Raw genomic sequence first — 21521 nt, forward strand, 5'->3', positions numbered from 1 at the left:
AATAATATGTTTTCCTGGCTTTATGGTTTTTCCGCATGATTTATGAATTGTCATATGTATCATAACCTGACAAATACAACACCCGCTGCTGAGTTTCTCCTTGCAGACGAAGCCACACATTACATGGAAGAAGGAGCTCTCACTTTCAACCTCAGCGTAGAATAGTAAAGTTGTCTTTGTTTACATCAACGAAGTCGCGACGGAGGAGCCATGTCAAAGACGCGATATGTCATTCTTGCTACCTTGAGATCACCTAAACGATTGACCCAATGTCATAGTTGAAGACTGCCTCCAATCCGACTACTTGACGCCATGACCGGGGGTGTCATTATCTTGACCTTGAAGAATGACGAGTTGACGCCATGAAGGGAGGGGTCGTCCTTGTCGGCGTCATGCTAGCAGTACATACATAATGGTTTTATTGTTGTTTCATGTGTAGGCTTATGACCAATGGAGAAGAAGCATTATCCAACCACCACACCGCCTTGGAGTCTAACAAAGAAAGATCAGACCATGACGTTGCTATGTACAGTCCGTTGCCAACCGTCCTCATTGTCTCATTGTTCGAAAGTACGAAGATTGTAGAAGTTGTCATTGAGTCCGAGCTGCTTGATTGTATCAACACCGAAAAAGGAGTTGTCCTTGAGTCCGAGCTACTCCATGAGGTGATGTTTGAAGCATGGGGAATAACAACCCAGTGGAGATCAGCACCGAATCATCACCATCGTCAAATAATCCGCTAAGGAGTTGTGCTGCATGAAGAGAGAGGCTCGCTGTGGAGTTTAACTTTTTTTTTTGTCTTTGTGCAGTTTATGTCTTCAATTGAGAATAAGCCATTAGAGTTCCACCACGAAGAAGGAGACTTCGAATTTTTCATCTGTCTTGGAGTATCGTCGCCAAGAAAGGGTCTTTCCTAAAGAAGAAAGCCACATTCGGTCGAAACCGCAGGTTTTATCAAGTTTGATTTCAAGACGATATGATACGGTTGAAGTTGCAATGTTGCGTACTTGCATTCCTGCTACCTTGCCGCCACCTTGAACAACTGTTGTTGCCCAATAGAAGGACCAAGAAGGAGACCACGTACGTGCAACAATTGCCACCAGCCTGCCGTGACCAACCAAGTATCTCTACTATGAAGTCGACCTCAGGAAAAAAAAAACAAGAGCCCAAAAAAAAAAATTTGGTTTTATATTCTTGCAGGGTTATGACCAATCTATGGAGATGAAGCGTCATTCAACCACTATGCCGTCTTGGAATCCGACCTTAACGTTGTTGTAGTCCATTGCCATCACTCTTACGGTTCCCATTGTTGTTGTTCGAACCTACAACAATTGAAGACCGGAGAAGACCGATAAGATCATAAGAACAAGCTCCGTCCTTGTAGTTTGCCGTTTGGTCAAAGATTTTCGAGCCACCGCTACAGTCCGTCAGCTGTCCTTGTCGTCCCGAGAATTAGTCGTCCTTAAGTCCGATCGAACAAAGACCGGAGACGGAGCTATCCTAGAGTCCGAGAAGGAGTTTCGCTACCCCATAGAACACCGCTACCGAGTACCGGCGACGGATCAATACCTAACGTCGACAAATAAACCTCTTCAAGCATGTTTAATCTCGCAGGCGTAACTTCTTTGTTGTCGCCTTAATTCGGCTTTCACGGATTTCAGTCCCGTTGTGTGCTTCACTTTTTTGAGTTTCTTTACTGCTCGGCCTCTTGTATAAGTTCGTGCTTCGTTGTTCTTTTAACATATTTAAAGCTTATGTCTTCTCATTGCTGGAACTCACGTACACCTTAATTGTTTGATTGATATCGATGATAATGGTCGGGACTCCAAGACTCATGTTTGTTTTTCTTTCTCATTCACGTGAAAACAAGTTGCACTTCTTTTTTATTTTTTTTTTATTTTTTATTTTTTTTAAAAAAAAAACAAATTAACATGACAATGAACGGTGATGCATACAAAACAAAACTTGCTTTTTCTTTCTTTCCTTCCTTACACGTGACTTTTGAATTTTCCTTTCTTATTTTTCTTCTTTTTAAAAAAATAAAATAAAAATCTCACCAACGTCAATTGTTCCTTGATGTTTGTTTTTCACTACCCGTTTGACACTATAATGTTAATGTCAATTGAGACAATTTAAACAACATGAAACTTGAGGTGGTCTTATTAACGCTTGATGTATACGTCTATTGCACTGTTTTTTTTTTTGTACGCCTTCACTCTTTTTATTACACGTTGGTGATTCGGTGCTCTTGAGCTTTCTCCAATTCAATCCAAGTTCTTAGGCCGAGCGACCCTATGATATGTGATGGTGCTTGAAGCTCTCTTTGTTGCTGCAACTTGATATTTTAGGTTGATCGATCTTCGGTGCTTGGAAGCTTTCTCCAGATCTCAAAAACCTTTGAAGAGATGTTGCTGCTTTTGAGCTTACTTCAGACTTCATATCTAAACATTTGGTGGATTCCTGGTGCTTGGTGGCATTTCTCCAGGAAATTTGACGACTTATTTCTCTTTCAAGAAAATTCTGGTGCTTGGAAGCTTTCTCCAGATCTCAATGTAGCTTTCGCAAACCCCTGGTGCTTGGAAGCTTTCTCCAGATCGCTGGTTCTAGGTGTTTGGTGCTTTTGAGCTTTCTCCAAACTTTGAGTAAATGACGACAAACTTTCATGGTCATCATTTTCCAAAAATAGTTTTTTGAAGACAAAGTAACAATTTTTGTTTTACTAATGCCCCCATGTCGTACTTCATTTTAAAAACATTTGGTGTTTTTCAAAACATACGTACTCCTTTGAGTTTTTTTTTTATGGAATACAATTTCAAATTATATTCCAAAAATATTTTCAAATTTGTTTTTTTGATGTGGCTGGCCTTGAATTTGTTGATTATCCAAGATGCCTACGTACCAAATAAAGTGATTATTTTTCACTTTTTTGGATCAAGCCAAACGTAGTTCAAAGTTTTTTGCAATTTTTTTTTTGTTATGCAGTTTAGGCTCGTGCTTAGGAGATTTGAGGACGATCTTTTTCACCTTTGCCCCCAGGATCATTGTTGAAACTTCTTGCAGACCTGTGGACCCAAATCGTCAAAATCTCAACAAATGCTCGACTAATCGGATTTTTCTTCGTGATTGGCTATCGAATTCTCCATTTCGTGAGCTCGAGTTGCCAAATCTTGGAAACTTTTGGGCTTGATTCCTTGCAAGATATAGACCAAGTCCCAATGCATGCCTTAGGTGCACATCTCAACTGCTGAAGTTTCGGGCAAATTATCCTTGCATTGAAGACTTAGTGTTCGCCAGCGATCGATGTATTCCACGACCGGTTCATCCTCCAACTGGTTTGTTTGTGTCAACTCCAGCATGCTGACAATACGACGAGTGTTGATGAAGCGATTCAGGAACAATTCTTCCATTTGGTCCCAGCTATCAATCGATCCAGATTCTAATTCGTCGGCATACCAATCGAAGGCAACTTCTTTTAGCGATCAAACAAACTGCTTCACCAGCAAGTCCCCTTCGGTGCCAGCATTGTTACACGTTTCAATGAAATGTGCAACATGTTGTTTGGGATTTCCTTTTCCATCAAAAAACATGAATTTGGGAGGTTGATAAGCGTTGGGCATAACCAAGGCATCAATCCTTTTTGTGTAGGGTTTGATGTAATGGCCATTTTCGTTAGGATTTCCATCAAGTTGGTGTTTGATAGTTTTTGCTATCAGATCTTTAATTTGTTGGAAGCAGAATGAATCACCATGTGGCTTTTTTCTCCTTCTTGGCTTGGACTTCACTGTCGATTTAGACTCATCGCTTCTGCCTTCACTTTCGGTTTCACCATTTTTGCTTTCTAGCTTCTTGGTCAAATTGACAATTTTTTCTTCTTGTCGTTTGATTTGGGCTCCCCTTTCTTCGCCGTCCTTGACAAGTTTTTCAAGGAGTTTCTTCATGCTCGTCAATTCTTCCTCAATGGTGTTTGCTTCAATCGCCATGACATTTACAACGACAACGTCTATTGCTCCATTGCTTGGCTCCTGGGACGGACCTTGGATCGCTCCATTTCTTACCCCCTGTGACGAACCTTGGATTGATGTTGGAGGGAAGAACTTGTTGCTTTTGTAGCCACCGTTAGGGTTTGTTAGCGACGACAAAGTTGCATCAAAATGAATGGATCTTTTCTTGGCCACCATGATTGGATCCTCTTTCTTCATCGTCATTCTTTTATGGCTTGAAAGTGCTTCAATATTTTGATTTTGGAGAAAGAGATGAGAGGTAGAAATTGTCCCACCGAGCGTGCCAAATTTGTAAACACAAATTTCAGTGTCTGCAAAATAATAAACTCAAAATAATGTGAACAAAATATGTTTTATTGATTTTTGAAGTTTCTGGGTACAATCTCTAATATTTGCTCCTCTGATTCGATCTCCACTTTGTATTTGACTTGGTTCACGGACTGGATTGATTTGTACTTGAATGAGGGCCTTCGGGCTTGATCTCGTTCAAGAACATTGATGTAGAAATAGAACGGCACGTCAGTTTTGTATGCTTGTTGTTCTTCTTCCGCCGGGATTATTTGATGTTGATTTGATGTTGCTCACGAACTGGCTTGATCTTCTTGAATAAGGACCTTCGGGCTTGATCTCGTCCAAGGTTGATCTTCTAGAATGGAACGGCACGTTGATTTGAATGCTTAATGTTCTTCTTCTAGGGAGAGAGTTGTGACTTGACTGGCAGGGAGAGATTTGAGAGTTTTAGGTCTTGCCGTCTGTTTCTCCTCCCCCCCCCCCCCCCACAAATGATGCAGGAAACTCCTATTTATAGGAATGAGTTGAACTTTTAGGGTTTTATGTGTCTTTGGGCCTTTTTGTTTGGACTTGGTAGTCATGACCCGTTTATAACGGTTTAACCTATTTTGTTAGGTTTAACCATTAAAAATGTTCGGGTTTGATTAAAATAACTAAAAATGGCCTAAACTAATATGAGAACCCAAATCAATTAATTTAATAGACCGTCAAATGATTTTCGAGTCAACACTTTGACTTTTGACCCAAACAATATCCAACGTGGCACGTTAACAAATTTTCCGTGCCTACAAATAGAAATTAGTGTTGTATAATAAATAGCCCAGGAAATCGATCACTCGATCTACTACAAAAAGGACCATTGTATGAAATTGTAACCCTTAATTATAATTATGAACAATTACAATTTTCATCAATTTCACGCATGGGGGAATGGTGAAAATGACTAACATCTTAGCATACGTATACACGGCAAAATCACAAAACATAACATCACAAAATAGTCTCTTTCGTAAGTTATTATTATACATGAAAACCCTAATTTCGTCACCGGAGACCACTGCCAACACAAAATTTGGTCAAAGTTATTATTATACATGAAAACCCTAATTTCGTAAGTTAGTAAAATCAACTCCTACTCCGTGGCCACAAAACTTGAAATCAAGCAAAAAAAAAAAAAAAAAAATCCTTACTAGAATCATCTAAATTTCAATGGCGAAAATATATACACAATAATATGTTAACGTCAATAGCATGCAATTTGAATTGAAATTAGCGAATTGAATTACAACGAATTCAAAAACTAAGAAAAGTTAAGATGAAAATCAACCTAAAAGTTCCATGCAAGGAGCTAAATTATGGAGGCTTTTATGAGCTCCAATGGTAATTCGTAATACCTTTTATAGTTTTTTGCAGCATTGTAAAGAGACGAGAGAGATAATTAAGTTTGAAATTGAGGAAAGAAATTGTACACTAGCAACAAATTAGATGCGAGATGAGGTGATGGAAATTGCAAAAGCTTGTTTGAACAAGGAGAGAGATGAAGCTCATGAAATCTCGTTTGAAATCAGAAAAGAGATGAAGTTTTGGGCTAGGTAGACCGAGTTCATCAAGGAGTTTGCATAACACACTTGCAAAATAAAAAAAGTAAAAAAAAGGAAAGAGAAGAAGCTTCATTTTTGGGGCTAGGTTGACCAAGTTCATTAAGGAGTTTTGCATTTTTGAAGAACCTAGTTCAATTAAACATTTATAATAACAGAATTGGTAAAACACATAAAAAATAATTAATTAAAAATTCATAATATTTTCACACATTTTTTTTATGCAAATGAGTCGCAAAGGAAATACATCGTATAAATAAAAAAATAAAATCACAGGAGGGGATTTGAACCCGTGTCTTATCACATCATTGTCATAGAAAAATGAAAATACAAGTATAATCATTAATAATTGTGTCAATAATGGTCCATAATTAAATTAGAGCACTCCTAATTACTCTAATACCACTACTTTGCAAGTTTAGTTGTTAAAAAATTGCCAACTAATCTCCCTCCCCCTCTTTCTCTCTCCTCCTTCAATCCCCACCACCACCCACCCACCATTATCGCAGACCTCAAGAAACCCCCCTTTTCTTCTTCAAATCATCCCAATTTCCCAATAATTTTCCAAACCCCTAATTTCTTAGATTTCTGCTTTTCCTTTCGGAAATTAGGGTTTTCAATTTCTTCAATTTCCCGATTGCAATGTCGCAGCTCAAAACGATTGGTCACATGGCGGATGATATCCCATCAACCCCTGGAAAATTCAAGCCTGAAAAGTCATCGGTTTACTTCAACAGAATCCGATGGTACTCTTCCCTCTCCAAACTCACCCTCTGGTCTTTCCTCTTTCTCTCTCTTCTTCTTTTCCTCTTCTTCGCCTCACCCCGCCTTGAACGACATGGGGATAGCTTCCAAACCGTGTCAAAAACCGCCACCGCTGCCACCTGGGGCGGCCACGACTGGGAACTCCGCGTTCGGCAATCTGCACGGGTGAAGCACGGCGCCCACGGTCTTACCGTGCTCGTAACTGGTGCATCAGGCTTCGTTGGGACCCATGTTTCGATGGCGCTACGGCGGCGAGGAGATGGCGTTTTGGGTCTCGACAATTTTAACAACTACTATGACCCTTCTTTGAAACGATCTCGCCAGAAACTTCTAGAACGTGCTGGAATCTTTGTTGTGGAAGGTGATATCAACGATCGAGATCTTTTGACCAAACTGTTTGATGTTGTGGCCTTTACTCATGTGATGCATCTTGCTGCTCAAGCTGGGGTAAGGTATGCAATGGAGAACCCTAAATCTTATGTTAATAGTAACATTGCTGGACTTGTTAATTTGTTGGAAGTTTGTAAATCTGCAAACCCACAACCTTCAATTGTTTGGGCTTCTAGTAGTTCTGTTTATGGATTGAATTCAAAGGTTCCATTTTCTGAAAAAGATCGAACCGATCAGCCTGCGAGTTTGTATGCTGCTACTAAGAAAGCTGGGGAAGAAATTACTCATACTTATAATCACATTTACGGGTTGTCAATTACTGGGTTGCGTTTCTTTACTGTTTATGGACCATGGGGTAGGCCTGATATGGCGTATTTCTTCTTTGCGAAGGATATGTTGAAGGGGAAGCAGATTAAGGTGTTTGAGGGTCCAAATCATTCGACTGTTGCAAGGGACTTCACCTACATTGATGATATTGTGAAGGGGTGTTTAGGGGCGTTGGATACTGCCAAGAAGAGTACTGGGACTGGTGGGAAGAAGAAGGGGCCTGCACAATTTAGGATCTTTAATTTGGGGAATACTTCGCCTGTTAGTGTTACTGAGTTGGTTAGTATCTTGGAGAAGCTCCTTAAAGTGAAGGCTAATAAGAAGGTTTTGCCACTGCCTAGGAATGGGGATGTTCCATTTACACATGCCAATATCACTTTGGCTCAGAAGGAGCTCAGTTATAAGCCTACAACTGCTTTGCAGACGGGGTTGAAGAAGTTTGTTAGGTGGTATTCGAGTTACTACTCTGACTCGAAGAAGAAGAGTGGCTCTGTTTGGTGAAACTGGAAGTTGTGATGTTTGAGGATATATCAAACTAGGAGAGTGCTTTCTGGCAATCTGCTAAAATTGGAGGTTTTTGGTCCATGTTTTCTGTTTGCAGAAGCGTACCTCGATTGGAGTAATGGAATATTGGAGGTATCTTCATTGCTTTTCTATTCACACATTGCTTTGTTCTTTTAGGGTTAGGTATCACTAATAGTTAGCAAATGTACAGCTTCTGAATTCAGACTACAACTTTACAGTTTCAATAACATTACGCTGGTTCATTTATCTTCTGTTATAATTTTGAATACCAGTTGCAATATTTTTAGATTGGTAACTGAGTTTTTGTTCAAACTCGCTCTGTATTTTACTAGTTTTGATTAATATTGCTCTTTGATTATTTCTCTTTGTCTTATTCAGCCTATTTATTGAAAGATTTAAAAGTGAAGTGCTTGGCAGGGTTGGCTTATGCGAACAATTAAACGGTTTTATACTTCAAAACCATGAATATCTAATACTCTAATGTGATGTATCTTATGCTAGTAGTTTTTGATGTTCTTATTAAGCTCCTCCCTTATTTCCTACATTTTCCCTCCCTTCATGAGTGTGCATGATGCTTTATATCAAGTTAGGATGATATTACTTTATGGTTTCACTCACTGCCATTTTATCCAAACCCGAGTAATCATTTGGCGAACTGGGAGCCCTTTTAACAGGATGGAACAACCAATCAGATGTGTGTAACTGTAAGACATGTGATATACTGTTACAGTTTCATGAATGAAATATTTTATGTAAAATGCATATTGGGTTCTTGGGGCGTAATTTTTACTCTCTTGAGAACTTGAAAATTTTGATGCTAAAGAACACTATTATTTAATTCTTTAGCGTTCAGATTGAGGTCGATTATGGTTGTTCTATGGCTCTTTTGATCTTCCAAGTCCACCTAGTAATACAGACAATGATGAATGATCCATGGGTTTTTCTGAAATTGATTAAGGTTGATTAACTGGTTGTTCCATGACTCTTTTGATCTTCCGTGTCTACAGAGTTATACGGACAACGATCAGGGGTTTTTCTGAAATTGTTTATCCACAGAAGATTTGAACCTATTTGTAACACTAGATGTTACCCTTTTGGGATAGTTGTTACTTGTTAGTAGATGAGCTGGCATTTGCTACTTCTTAAGGTTTGATGGATACATATTGCTTTACTTGTCTTTCATGCTGGGTGACTGAACTCTTGAATAGAACACAATTGAGTGTCTTGACTATTCAGATAGAGGTGAACCATAATGATATTCACATGAACTTTTTGTACCAATATTTTACAGCTGGGACAGCTTTTAAGTATGCAGTTTTGAGTAAATTTACAGTGCCTTTCTCCACTTGCCATGTTTTCACTGTGTTAGAGCGCTTTAGAAGTTGCAGGACCAATGGAAGGGTGCTATTGTCCCAGTGACATAATAAGTTGAGAAAACTCTCCCTTGAGAATTACAAACCTTCTCTTTTTGTGTGGGAAGTTGGGAACCAATGTGCTTCACCTTTTTAATTGTTTTACCAGGTTCAGCCAATTAGTTCTATTGCAAATGTTGCAGGCACGGCTATTCTGATGAATGTTATTCAGCAAGTTGCAAATTTACTGAACTTTGACTTGTAAGTTTGTTAGCATTGCATAGCAGATTCTACCAGACTACATATTTGATTGACTGATTTGCTTTTCAAGTATGATATGTTCATGAAACAAGTGGCTTTTCTGTAAGAATGCATTTCATCGGTTTTACAAACCCAGAAATTGTATAAGACCTTTGAATCATGTAGATCATATTACAATCCTTGGATTGGAAACTCAAGCTATGTTATGGACTTTTGATTCTTGGCCGACTTCTTGCTGGGTCAAGTACTAAAATCTAGCAAACATCTCAGGGTATACCGAATTACCGATTGATGTGATCCCTTGCAACTTGCAAGGGTTGTGGCTGCTTTGCTGAAGATATGAAGTTTCCTCCTCTGGTGAATGCATTTCTTGGATTTGGTTTTGACTAAACTTTTAATTAGGTTTGATTTTTCTGTTGACTGTAGCACATATGACTCTTTTCATGTTTTAGTTGGCGGAAGTTGCTGTTTGAATTGAACTTTTGCTTAAGATTTGTTTACATTTGAGTTATGATAATATCATTTGGTGGCCATATTTGGTTATTTACCTTGTAAATCGAAAATACTATACCGTTATACGAAAGTAATGTGACATTAAATGTATAAATACTTTCTTGCATCAATGACATTAAATGTACAAGTATGTTTTTACATCATTCGGGGTATGATATTATGATGTCAATTTCCATGCCAGTTTTTATATATAAAAAATGTGTTTCAAACTATAAAAAATTGTTATCAAAATGTAAAACGTATGCGCCTTAATGTAAATGTGCTTATATAGTAAACCATGTTTGCTTTTAAATCGTAAAAATGTGTATTAGAATTATTAAACGGTAAAAAATTGCTTAAAATTATAAAAATGACAAAATGAAAGTTGTTTTGATTTGATAGATTACCGTCTTTGGAGATTTGGTCGATTATGTAATTTAGTGGGTTTCCACTTTCTGTTATGTGTGTTGTTGACTTTGTCAAAACTTGGCTTTTTTGTTGTGTTCTTAACTTTTATGTAAACCTTGCTCCAAATTTCAGCAAATGTTGTCACGTACTTGTATGAGTTATTTAACAATACCCGGAACAAATGTTGTCGTTTAAAAGTACATATTTCATACGAAAATACTACTCCCTCCGTTCCTAAATACGTGTTTATTTTGGACATGTACATGGTAATTAATAAAATTGAATGGTGTGTAAGAGGTAATAATTGGGAATGTTTTTTTTTTTTGGGAAAGGAAAAAGTAGATAATTGTTTATTGATAAAGTATAAATAAAAGTGGAGGTGGTGATTGAAAAGTGGAAAAAGTGTAGAATGTGTAAGAAAAGGTAATAATGATGTATAGAAAAGTGGGAAAAGTGTATGGAAAAGTGGGAAAAATGTATAGAAAAGTGGGAAAGGTGTATGTCCAAAAACGGAAAGTAGACACATAAAAGGGAACGCCATAAATGGAAACTGGACACGTATTTAGGAACGGAGGGAGTATTATTATTCACATGACTATTCTTGCAATAATATTAACAGAATTATAAAGAAAAAACACCAATATGAAAAGTCGACCAAAGGAGAGTCTCCAATTTCCTAACGATGCTAGAAAAACAGAACTAACAAAAGCTTGAAGAAGAGGACAAACTTTGGTCATTAACATACCGAACTAAATCTCATGACAAAAAAAAGCCTGAACTAAAATCACTACAATCCTTGGAAGGTTGACTTCTTTTTATCAACCACATACATCAAATCCTTCGAATTTCCTATAATATTGTTGTTGCAAATTTGCATCTTTCCTCTAAAGGGGTTACCTCGTGTCTTGCGTGAATGCTGGTCCTTCTTTTGTCAGACAACACCTACACTTCAATGAACTAAAAGTATTAGCATTGACGTTTTCTAAGGCTTAAGAAAGAAATGATAAAAGGCTATAACTGATTCAAGGCAATTAAACACAAATAAGTATTTAGGATTCAATCAAATCATTGTTTCACAAATATACAGCTCTTTTTCACCTTGTAATATGTTCATGTAACATGTTTCCGAACTTCTGAACATGATTTCTCAATCTCATTCCCATATTGCATTCCCTAGCATCACATAAGCCGGCAAGCCACTTACACACATCAAACATAAACATGAACATCACATCACTCTGATTTATTCAACATTTTCAGATATTTCAGGGAAATAGAGCCTATAGCTTGAAAAGATGCTCATCCCTGAACAAATTTTCAAGATCAATGTCTCACATGTGATCAAGTTTGGGGTAGAGGTCCTAGCAGCATAAAACAAGTATTCTGTTGTTAAAAATTCAAGATTTAAAAACAAAATCTTTTAGCATATTCGATACTCATGATGCTAATCCCAGCACAAACTTTAAAGATCAACATCTCACACGTCATCAAGTTCGCAGTAGAGGTCGTAGAAGCATGAAACAAAGTATTTCCATAAAGGATTCAAGACATGTTCGTTAAGTTATTTTAAAATAAAAAAAAACTTTTAGGAAACTATTCAAATTTGACACTCCATTATTAACACTCAATAACCAGACCTTTTTAGGGGGGGGGGGGGGGGGGGGGAGAAGGGCACATCTGGTACTTCCAGCCACGCATTCACAAACCTCAGAATATCAGCATCCGCCTAATGGCTTTTTTCACCAAATTACTTCCAGAAGATGTTTCCTACCATCAGACCTGGGGGGATTAGTGCTAGTAATGCGTGTGTAATGACTCCTTAAGGCCCCTCCTTTTCTGATTATGTCAGACGTAAAGACAGGGGTAAGATGAGCAAGATACTATAGTTCTGTTAGAAGGGATTATGAGTTGACAGGAAGTTGTTAGAGACTCAGAGGAGAGTGAGCACCGAGTTTGTAATAAAAAGGGGAAGGGAGTAGTTAGAGAATCATAACATTTATCTAATGGTGCATTATCTTCACCTGATTCTCCCGAACTTATTTGAAGACCTGATTGGAACTTATTGCAAGAGAGTAAATTTATTGGACCTGTTTTTTTTAATTTTAAAGGTGAATAGGACGCACCCTAACCCCCCCCCCCCCCCCCCCTCCCTCTCTCTTCCCATAAATTTCCTGTTAATCTTTCTTTCCTGCTAGTAAATTATTCTGTTCATTACATTGTGATCTCAAGAAACGTCATAGCATTTTTGGCCATGCCTTTTGGCTAGACCAATGGCCCATTAACTTTTCGCTGTTTTCAGTCACTCATGAATGAGGTACTTCACGTTATTTGCGCAAGTGTATTTTAGTTTGCTTTGACGACATACTCATATACAGGCAAAAGTAGGCTGTCCTTACCGAGTGCTTAAGAGTATTACTACAGAGTACAAACTCTTGAAGAACACCGAGTCTTTGCCCAATAAGAAAAAATGTTAGAAAGGAGACCACCAATGAACTTGAGAGAGCTAAGAGGACTTCATGGACTAACAGCAGAAGTTTATTGCTCAAAATGCTCAAGATTGCTCAACCCCTAAACAGAGCAATTGAGGAAAGATGACTTCAGTGGCATTTGAAAAGTTAAAGAAAGCTAAGGTTTCCTCCTGTTTTGGCTATGCCAAAATTTGCAAGACTCTTCATAGTGGAAACCGACGCCTCTAGATATGGGGTAGGGGTCGTGTTAATGCAGGACGGCACCACTATTGCTTTTTTTAGCAAGATTCTAAGGCCCAGGGCTTTTGTGTACGAAAAGGAGAGCAGTACAAAGTGGAAACACTACTTATTGGGGTGATAACTTATTATCCGGACAGATTAACAAAGTTTGCGGGGCAACGGCGTGAGATTGGCAGAAATGGATGAACAAATTAATAGGGTTTGATTTTTGACGTTCACAATAATCCCAGAGCCTCAAATAGAGTTGCAGATGCCTTATTTAGGAAGCCTGAAGGGGGTGTGAAGTTGAGAGCCTTAATCACTTCTAGTGGGGTCGATTGAAAGGATCTGTACAAAGCCGAGGACTGTTAGATTCTATAAATAAGGCAGGACCGCAGGATATCTAGCAAGAAGAGAAGTAGCACATATGGTTTGAGGTATGTCATTCCGAGTACTTCTGCATTTATCCCCATTGGACAATCCTTTTGAGGGAACATCATAATTTTCCAATCGGGGGCCAATCAGGGGATCTCAAAACTTACTTAAGGATGGCTGCAGACTGGTATTGGCATGGGATGCGCAAGGATGTAGTTGCATATGTGCAACGATGTGGGGTTTGTAAACCAAAATGCCTCTAACCAAAACCCAGCAGGGTTTTTCCCTGTCTTCCTTGGTGTGGGAACTGGGAAGATATCTCAATGGATTTCATTGAAGGCTTGCCTTTATCGAAGGGAGTAGATATTATTTTAATGGTTGTTGACAGGTTGTCCAAATATGCCAACTTCTTGGGACTAAAATACCCCTTTACTGCCCTCTCGGGGGGCATATCTGTTCATCAAAATAATTGTGACGCTTCATGTTTTTCCAGCCTCAATGGTCTCTGATCAAGATAGGAGACTTATGAGCATCTTTTGGAAGGAATTGTTTTGCGTTCAAGGAGCTCCACTCAAAAGGAGTACTGCATGCATCTACAGTCTGAGAATGTGAACAGAGGGTTGGAGTGGCTGGGCAACCTAGAACTTGGGCACAGTTGGCTGCCGTGGGCTGAATCCTACGATAACTCCTCAACTCACCTATCCACTTAGATGAGACTATTCAAGATCATGTACGGAAGAGACCCCCTCACGTGCTTAATCAGGAAGGGGCACGCTCCAGTTGACAGCTAGGAAGAAATGCTGCAAGAAAGAGATGTGTTGCTCGATGACCTGAAAATTAATCTAATGAAAGCTCACAAACAATGAAGTTGGCTAGTAATTCTAACAGAAGGGAGGAATCACTTGAGCTTGGTGATCAAGTGTAACTAAAACAACAGCCCTATAAAGACAAGGTGAGTCTATTGTGATTCATCCTTCCACCTTGAGGACAAGGTGAGTCTTTGGGCGAGGGGTTATGTAACACCTCCTTTGCTGATGTATGTCAGCATAAAGACAAGGGTGGGAAAGACCCTCTGTTAGAAGGGAATATGACTTAGCAGAAAGTTCTTAGAGACTTAGAGCAGAGTGAGCACCGAGTTTGTAACCAAAAGGGGAAAGGAGTAGTGAGAGAATCAATCACAAAGTTGGTTGTATTTGTTTTGCTTGGGAGAGAAGAAAGGCCTCTCAAATGCTCGGTAGTTTTGTAATCAGCTCACAACATTTATCTACTAAATTCCCCCCTCTTCTCCTAATTTTCCTGTTAATCTTTTTTCCTGCTCGTAAATTACTCTGTTAATTCCTTTTTTTTAATCTGAGTTCATCAAAGCATAACTTGAAAAAAAAATTGGTAGCTGAACACCGCAACATTAATCATGTAGTCACATGCATGATGTGCATCATACTCCCGGAAATAACATACTGTTTAAAGAAAAACAGCCTACAGTTCTAATAAAAGAACATACCTCATCTCTATTCATAAAATAACATGCATGTAGTTCAAAATCAAACATTAAACGGGAGCATAATGCACATCATGCTCCCAATAGCACAATATAATACACAAGGGGGGGTCATACGTTCAATCTACATGTAAAGCAAAAAATCAATACTAACCAGGAGAATATGTGTAATATTCAGTCCTATGATGGCTTGATTGACTCGTAGGCGTAGCTGATCAGCAAGTACTTCGATGAATACCCTGTGTTGGCATAGTACAAACGAGGATCAGTGTAACTGCGGGACAAAAAGAGAATCTACAGTCAGAAAGAGGAAGCACTAAGAAGTCACATAGTATCATGTAAAGATTCTAGTTGACTAGTTGTTTCCTGTGTAGGATTGTAGGTAGGAGGTCGGTACTTTGATGAGCATAGGTAGAGCTTTCAAATTCAACTGATGTATTATTCAAGTAAACTCTGCAGTTTTTTCATTTGATCAAGCAATACAAAGGACTTACAAGTATACAGCTATATAACTAATACAACACATAGATTATGAAGTGAGGATTTACTAGCAAATATTGAATTATGGAATTTTATGGATGTCTTAATCATTCTGCATCACCAGTAGAAAGATGAATAACACACTGCACATAACAAGGTTAAATAATGTAGTTGCTTCGTTATCAACATGCCTACCCCCAGATACTGATTACTTATGTTGGTATCCTAGCAAATGCTGTTAATATTTGTAATTGTTTTAAGGCCAACTTTAACAGATGGGGGAAAGAGGACGAACATGTAATCACGAACATACAGGTTCTATGCAGTTCACTAACTATGTGGCAGCTAATTTCGGATTATAGAATACTACTAGTGGCTAGGTTTTACCCTGCAGGGAATTTACAAACTACTCCAGTAATATAATACTAATTGGGCTCAAAATATGTACCTAGAATACACCAAATTGTATTTTATTTTTATTTTTAAATGCATATTGTAATATTCCCTCTGTCCCACAAAGCCTTTCTCGTTTTTCTATATTGGCTTGTTCCAATTACCAGTAACAACAGTTCACCAACTGCTCAAATAATGAGAAAGTCCATTCCAAGGTAATCTCCAGTGAGATCACTACATCAGCAGACTTCCAATAGAAAACTTACCATAAGAACCATAAACATACTCATAAGAAGTTATCAATATAGCTTTCCTGATGAGGAAATTCAACACAATGTTAACATCAGGAAAGAAGAAGAGACGAGATCCAGACACAATTTTCCTTCTTTATCTCAGTAAGAAATTAAAAAAATATACCCCAACCAGGGAAGTAAAAAGCAATGAGGAACAAAAGGCAAGGTCAAGGCACAGAAAAAGAAAAGCAATGCCTAAGAACCGTGTAGCACTCTGGCCTTAAGAAGCTACAGCTGAAATTTGCAAAGCAGCTTACTGAAAGGAGATGATAATTTCTTGCCATAACTCATAGAATTCCAGAGCTAACTAAAGGAGATGATAATTTCTTGCCCATCTTATTCGCTAATGACAGATAAAATCAATGAAACCTTGCAGATCAACCATAATAAGAGATCACTTTGGGTCCATGAAAAATGTAGTTAATCTGACCCCACGAATATATACTATCTCTGTCCCATAGAACTATGCATATTCCTTATTAGGATGTCCCGTATTAATCTATACGTTCTTTTTAAAGAAAATATCCATTATTTATGAGACATTCGGAAATAGCCTCATTGATTGCTGAAGGAGTAAGGCATCATGACCTAATCTGGACAGAAATCATCAATAAGCTAATATGATTGTCCAGCACTAATGATAGTTGTTCCATCATTACCGATTTCATGACAGTGCCCTCCGTAACCTTTTAAGCTCCCACCAAAGACAGACACTTCAGTTTTCAGTTGCTTAGGTTGCATCCCCAAAACATTTTCTAAGATTTCAGACCTCGACATTATTTTTCAACTATGCTCAAATAAAGTTTTCTTTAAGACAGGATGATAACAGCCTAACATTATCAACTTCAAAGTTAACATCAAAATTCCATGAAACACTACGCACTACTCTCAAAAATAGCAAGACACATAACTAACCCTCCAGGCGGTGAAGGGATGGGGAGAGGGTAATTAGAATAAAAATCCAATATGCACCTTGCCGAGTTGCCGTTGGCATACTTGAAAGAAGTAAGCAATACGTAAACACACATCATCTCTCTATTTAATGCTACACATTACTTTTCTCTAGCATTGAAGTTGAATGCAGCTTTCCCTTACACAAAAAAGTTTATGAACATCACTCATTTCAATGAGAAAATTCCATAACTAAGATGTTTGGTCAGACATAACATAGATTTGACACATTTAACTCGTAAAAAGTACCAATTCTAGGCATGTAGGACGGTCAAAAGTCAAAACCATGCACAACACCAATCCAAGTAGAATCATAACTAGAAAACTAGGTCAGTCTTATGCTTTTATATGGTAGCTAAAACAATCTGACTTGGTCACTACAAATCTAACGATAAATGGTTCTGCATCTTGCCTGTAGACATATAGCGATTCCTTCTCCCTTTCATTCACAAGTCACAACAGTGTGGCCAGGTTTTACTTTGCAGGAATTCTATTAACTACTGCCTTTTTTACTGACTAGGCCCAAAATATAAACCTAAAATAAACTCAAGCTCAAAAACTGATACATACCGCGGCTTATTGTATTTTTAAAACCATATTTTAATTTATTGTTACCTTTTCCCACATCTCTACTATTACAAAAATGTGTTAAAGAGCTTTTTAGAGAACATCCTCCTTGTTCGCTAAAGAGGCAAGGGCCGTAAGGCTATACATCATACTCCCTGTTACAGTAGGTAGTGGCAACATAATCCTCAGCATACTAGTTGTTTCATAGTATTTTTAAAAGAGAAGACGGTTTTCTAGGGTTACTAAGAAAGCTTCTTTCAAATCTCCCAAAGGAGTCATCAACATCCTGATCAACTTATATATGTTTATATATATGCTAGTTGTCCTGCATGAGCATCCTTGATTTCTAAATCTTGCACAAGTTTCAACTGATGGCCATTGGACAGGAGTACATGACTCCTTAATAAGCATAAAAATGCTCATTTCATCATTAACAAATAACATTGTCTGACTATGTCCTCCTATGTCTGCTCCCACCAATATTTTCAGTTTCTTAGATCTCAGACCTTATTTTCTTAAGAGTCCAGACCTCGACACAAAATTAGATTTCAGGCCTTGACACGTTGTTAAATTATTCTCAAGTAAAAATGTATGTCCGACAAGATGATAATAGCCTATCTAATATATCCTTGTTTGTGCTTTTTTTTACACTTATTTGCTTAGACTAGAAAAAAAAAAGCCCCAACATGTACCTTGCCAAGGTCATAACCGAAAGGAGGATATTAACCTCACCTTATCTCTCAAAGTCTGAAGTAATGGTAGGCACTGGCCATTATCTCATTGTTTAAAAGCACAAATTTCTTTTTATCTAGAATCCCATCCAACTATAGCCCAAGACACAAAGATACAAATCATTTCAATGCAATATTATATCGTGGATCTACAAGAACTATCTTGTCATAAGTATGCTGCATAACACAAGAGGCCTTCCCACACTGTTGTTACTTTATAGACCCAATTCCAGGTAGTTATAACTTATAAGAACTAACAAACATGATATTATGTATGTCCCGATGAAATAATTAATCAAGCTAGTTAAGAAAACAGCAGTAAAAGATGGGTAAACTTAAATTTGAAAACAAAAGCATGCTTACATGAGAAATTTTGGACATGTAAATATGTAATGCATAACTCACATTGATCCAGTGGAAGTAACCATTTGTTGCTTTCCTTGGCTATCTTATCCGTCTTTCAAATAATTTCACAGACTTGGTCCTTTTAAATGAATCAAATGTGTCATGGATTAGAAGATGGACCACCAGCATTTGAATCCAATTCCCACCAAGGTCTATCATCATTCTGGAGCAAAGGGTAATGATCTTGTTCAATTATATCTTCAGATTCTTCATCCTCAACCTGAACATCCTCAAAATCAGAGTCGTTACTCCCTTTATGAGCATCTCTTTCCACTTCTGGATTATATGACCATTCCAGACTCTTCAAAACGTCGCGATCTCTCCACTGGCCAACAACTGAAACTGCTTGTGTTTTAGCTTTACCAATCAAAATCTCCCTCCAAGAAAAAGAGGCATCTGCATTTCTCTTCAACACGCCATCATCATTGTCACCGACAACAACAGTCTTGAGACATCTCTCCTTAGCCTCCTTCAAGACATCCAAAAAATCTGAATCATCAGAGACAAGGACCAAGCATTGTATTCGCCTATGATCCATCATATCCACAATATGATTCTTTAGAGCAACATCTGCTGCTTGTGGTTCATCAGACACCATCTTCACCCAGAAACCAGCACGTTTCAAACCGTCTCCTAAACCATACCCAACCTTGGGAGTCAATATATCCCGCGCAGCATTCTTATATTTCTCCATCTTCATTGCATATTTCCCCACCAAAATAACCCTCTTCCTCCCTTTTGCAGACTCTATCTGATTCAACCGTTTCTGATGCTCCCTCTCGTGAACCTTGAAATGGTCAATAAGCTTATCATTGATGTTAAAATTCCTCCCACAAACCCGACATACGTACGGTTCAACAGATTTGATAACACCCTTGTTTTCTAAACGATTTAACACCTTCCTCTCATTCCTCAACTCTCTAACTGCAGGGGGCACATAGCTAAATGCATGTTGATTGGCATAAGCTACCATATACCTGACAACCCCAAAAGACGAAACTGCCCTTTTCAACTTAATCGCAGCCTCGAAAGGAGAAACCGATTTCGGAGGTTTGTTCTCCAAATCCCAGAAAACCCCTATCTTGGTTTTGGGGAGTTTCACTAACGCTGGTTTAGATGAATTAACAGATGGGTATCGTTCATCATGAAAAAATCTAGCAAATTGGAAGCATGGGTTCAGTAATTTTGGTCTTCCCACATGCAATTCATCCAAAATGTGACGCATTTTAAGACAATTATGAATGCCCATTACCATAATTATTCTCCAATTCAATCATTCAAATTGAACTCACAACCTAGGGAACAAAAATATTCAATATTTCAATCCCTACACATTGAACCCAATCAAATTACAAAGTAGCTTTCAGAAACGTATAAAATTAAAACCAGAATTAAGAAAATATATCTAAGTACCTTGTATAAATTGAAAACCAAAAGCCAGGCACAATCTCTATGGTGTAGGGAATTGGCCAAGTGGGCAGCCGTGGGCGCGGCGGGGAGATGTCGGAGTGGGGTTGTTCGGCCTTACTGTGGCAGTCAGCACGGCAGCCCAGTGGGTGTACTCTGAAAGCCTAAGAATGAAAAAAGTCAAGAAAGGAGGAAGCAGAGCCAGCGAGGAGAAAAGTATGAACGTTACTGAAGAACAGTCAATGCACAATACACTTATACTTGTTAGTTGTTGACTATTTAAATCTTTAATTATCAATTAATAGAGGTTATTAATAAAAGTGGAGCGCTAAAAGTCGCCCATATACTCAAAACCGCCTCATTATTTTCCCTTATTTTTCATTAGTACCGTTACTTAATCTTACTTTTCAATTCTCTCACACCCCCCACCACCGCCGGCCACCACCTCTGGCCACCATCACCAGCCACTACCATCACGTCGTAGGCGACAAAATGGTCGATTCTTCACCAGAATTTTTTTTGTCCGGATTTTTCTTTAGAAACTTATGCATTTTTAGCTTGTGCCATGGTACAGACTTATGAATTTTAAGCTTGTACCATGGTACAGACTTATGAGTTTTTAGCTTCGACCATGGTATTGACTTATGCAATTTAAGCGTGTACCATGGAAGGAGCTTAAAATTCATAAGTCTGTACCATGGAAGGAGCTAAAAATTCATAAGTCTCTATTTTTTTTTTCCGATTACATTAAATCAAATGCAACAACAAATCAAAATCTTAAATAATGTAGACTTATGAATATTTAGCTTGTACCATGGTACAGGCTTATGAATTTTTAGCTCCTTCCATGGTACAAGCTTAAACTGCATAAGTCAATACCGTGGTCGAAGCTAAAAACTCACAAGTCTTTACCATGGTACAAGCTTAAAATTCATAAGTCTGGATCATAGTACAAGCTAAAAATGCATAAGTTTCTAAAGAAAATTTCGGACAAAAAAAAACTCTTGTGAAGACTCGGTCATTTTGTCGCCTACGACGTGATGGTAGTGGCCGGCGATGGTGGCCGGAGGTGGTGGCCGGCGGTGGTGGCCAGCGGTGGTGGTAAGATTTGTGGCGGATATATGGGTAAATGTTGAATGAGGGGGGGTAAGTAAAGAAGGGTATATGGGTAAATGGGTAAATGAATGGGGCGGTTTTGAGTAATATGGGGCGGTAAATAGTATGCCCCTAATAAAATTGATAGTTAGGTGCAATTAGTTTTTTTTTTATCTTTTAAAATGAAATTTAATGCGACATCTACAAGAAAAATATAAATTTAACAAAT

General features: G+C 38.2%; 2 protein-coding genes across 2 annotated transcripts; one reads left to right on the top strand and one right to left on the bottom strand.

The window, feature by feature from the left end:
• Positions 1–6296: 6296 nt before the first annotated feature.
• LOC110797765 (UDP-glucuronate 4-epimerase 3) lies at positions 6297–8257 on the top strand. The gene has a single exon (XM_022002880.2). It carries the CDS (start codon positions 6533–6535, stop codon positions 7871–7873), a length of 1341 nt encoding a protein of 446 aa, XP_021858572.1. The 5' UTR covers positions 6297–6532; the 3' UTR covers positions 7874–8257.
• Positions 8258–10937: 2680 nt separating this feature from the next.
• On the bottom strand, positions 10938–21112 carry LOC110797748 (uncharacterized). Its single transcript, XM_022002862.2, has 5 exons — positions 21077–21112; positions 20204–20361; positions 18791–19944; positions 15125–15209; positions 10938–11352 (listed from the first exon to the last, which is right to left on the bottom strand). The coding sequence occupies exons 1-3, from the start codon at positions 21110–21112 to the stop codon at positions 18891–18893; spliced, it is 1248 nt and encodes a 415-aa protein (XP_021858554.1). The 3' UTR covers positions 10938–11352; positions 15125–15209; positions 18791–18890.
• Positions 21113–21521: the final 409 nt, after the last annotated feature.

This window comes from Spinacia oleracea, chromosome 6 (assembly GCF_020520425.1).
Source record: "Spinacia oleracea cultivar Varoflay chromosome 6, BTI_SOV_V1, whole genome shotgun sequence".
Lineage (NCBI taxonomy): Eukaryota > Viridiplantae > Streptophyta > Magnoliopsida > Caryophyllales > Amaranthaceae > Spinacia > Spinacia oleracea.

Excerpts from the sequence above, each read along its gene's own strand:
- LOC110797765 (XM_022002880.2), top strand. The coding sequence starts at position 6,533 with ATGTCGCAGCTCAAAACGATTGGTCACATGGCGGATGATATCCCATCA.
- LOC110797748 (XM_022002862.2), bottom strand. The coding sequence starts at position 21,112 with ATGGTAAAGACTTGTGAGTTTTTAGCTTCGACCACG. Across the intron at positions 20,362-21,076 it reads AGTTTTTAGCTTCGACCACG|GCTTTCAGAGTACACCCACT; the intron begins GTATTGACTTAT and ends TTTCATTCTTAG. Across the intron at positions 19,945-20,203 it reads TGGTTTTCAATTTATACAAG|ATTTTTTCATGATGAACGAT; the intron begins GTACTTAGATAT and ends CCAATTTGCTAG.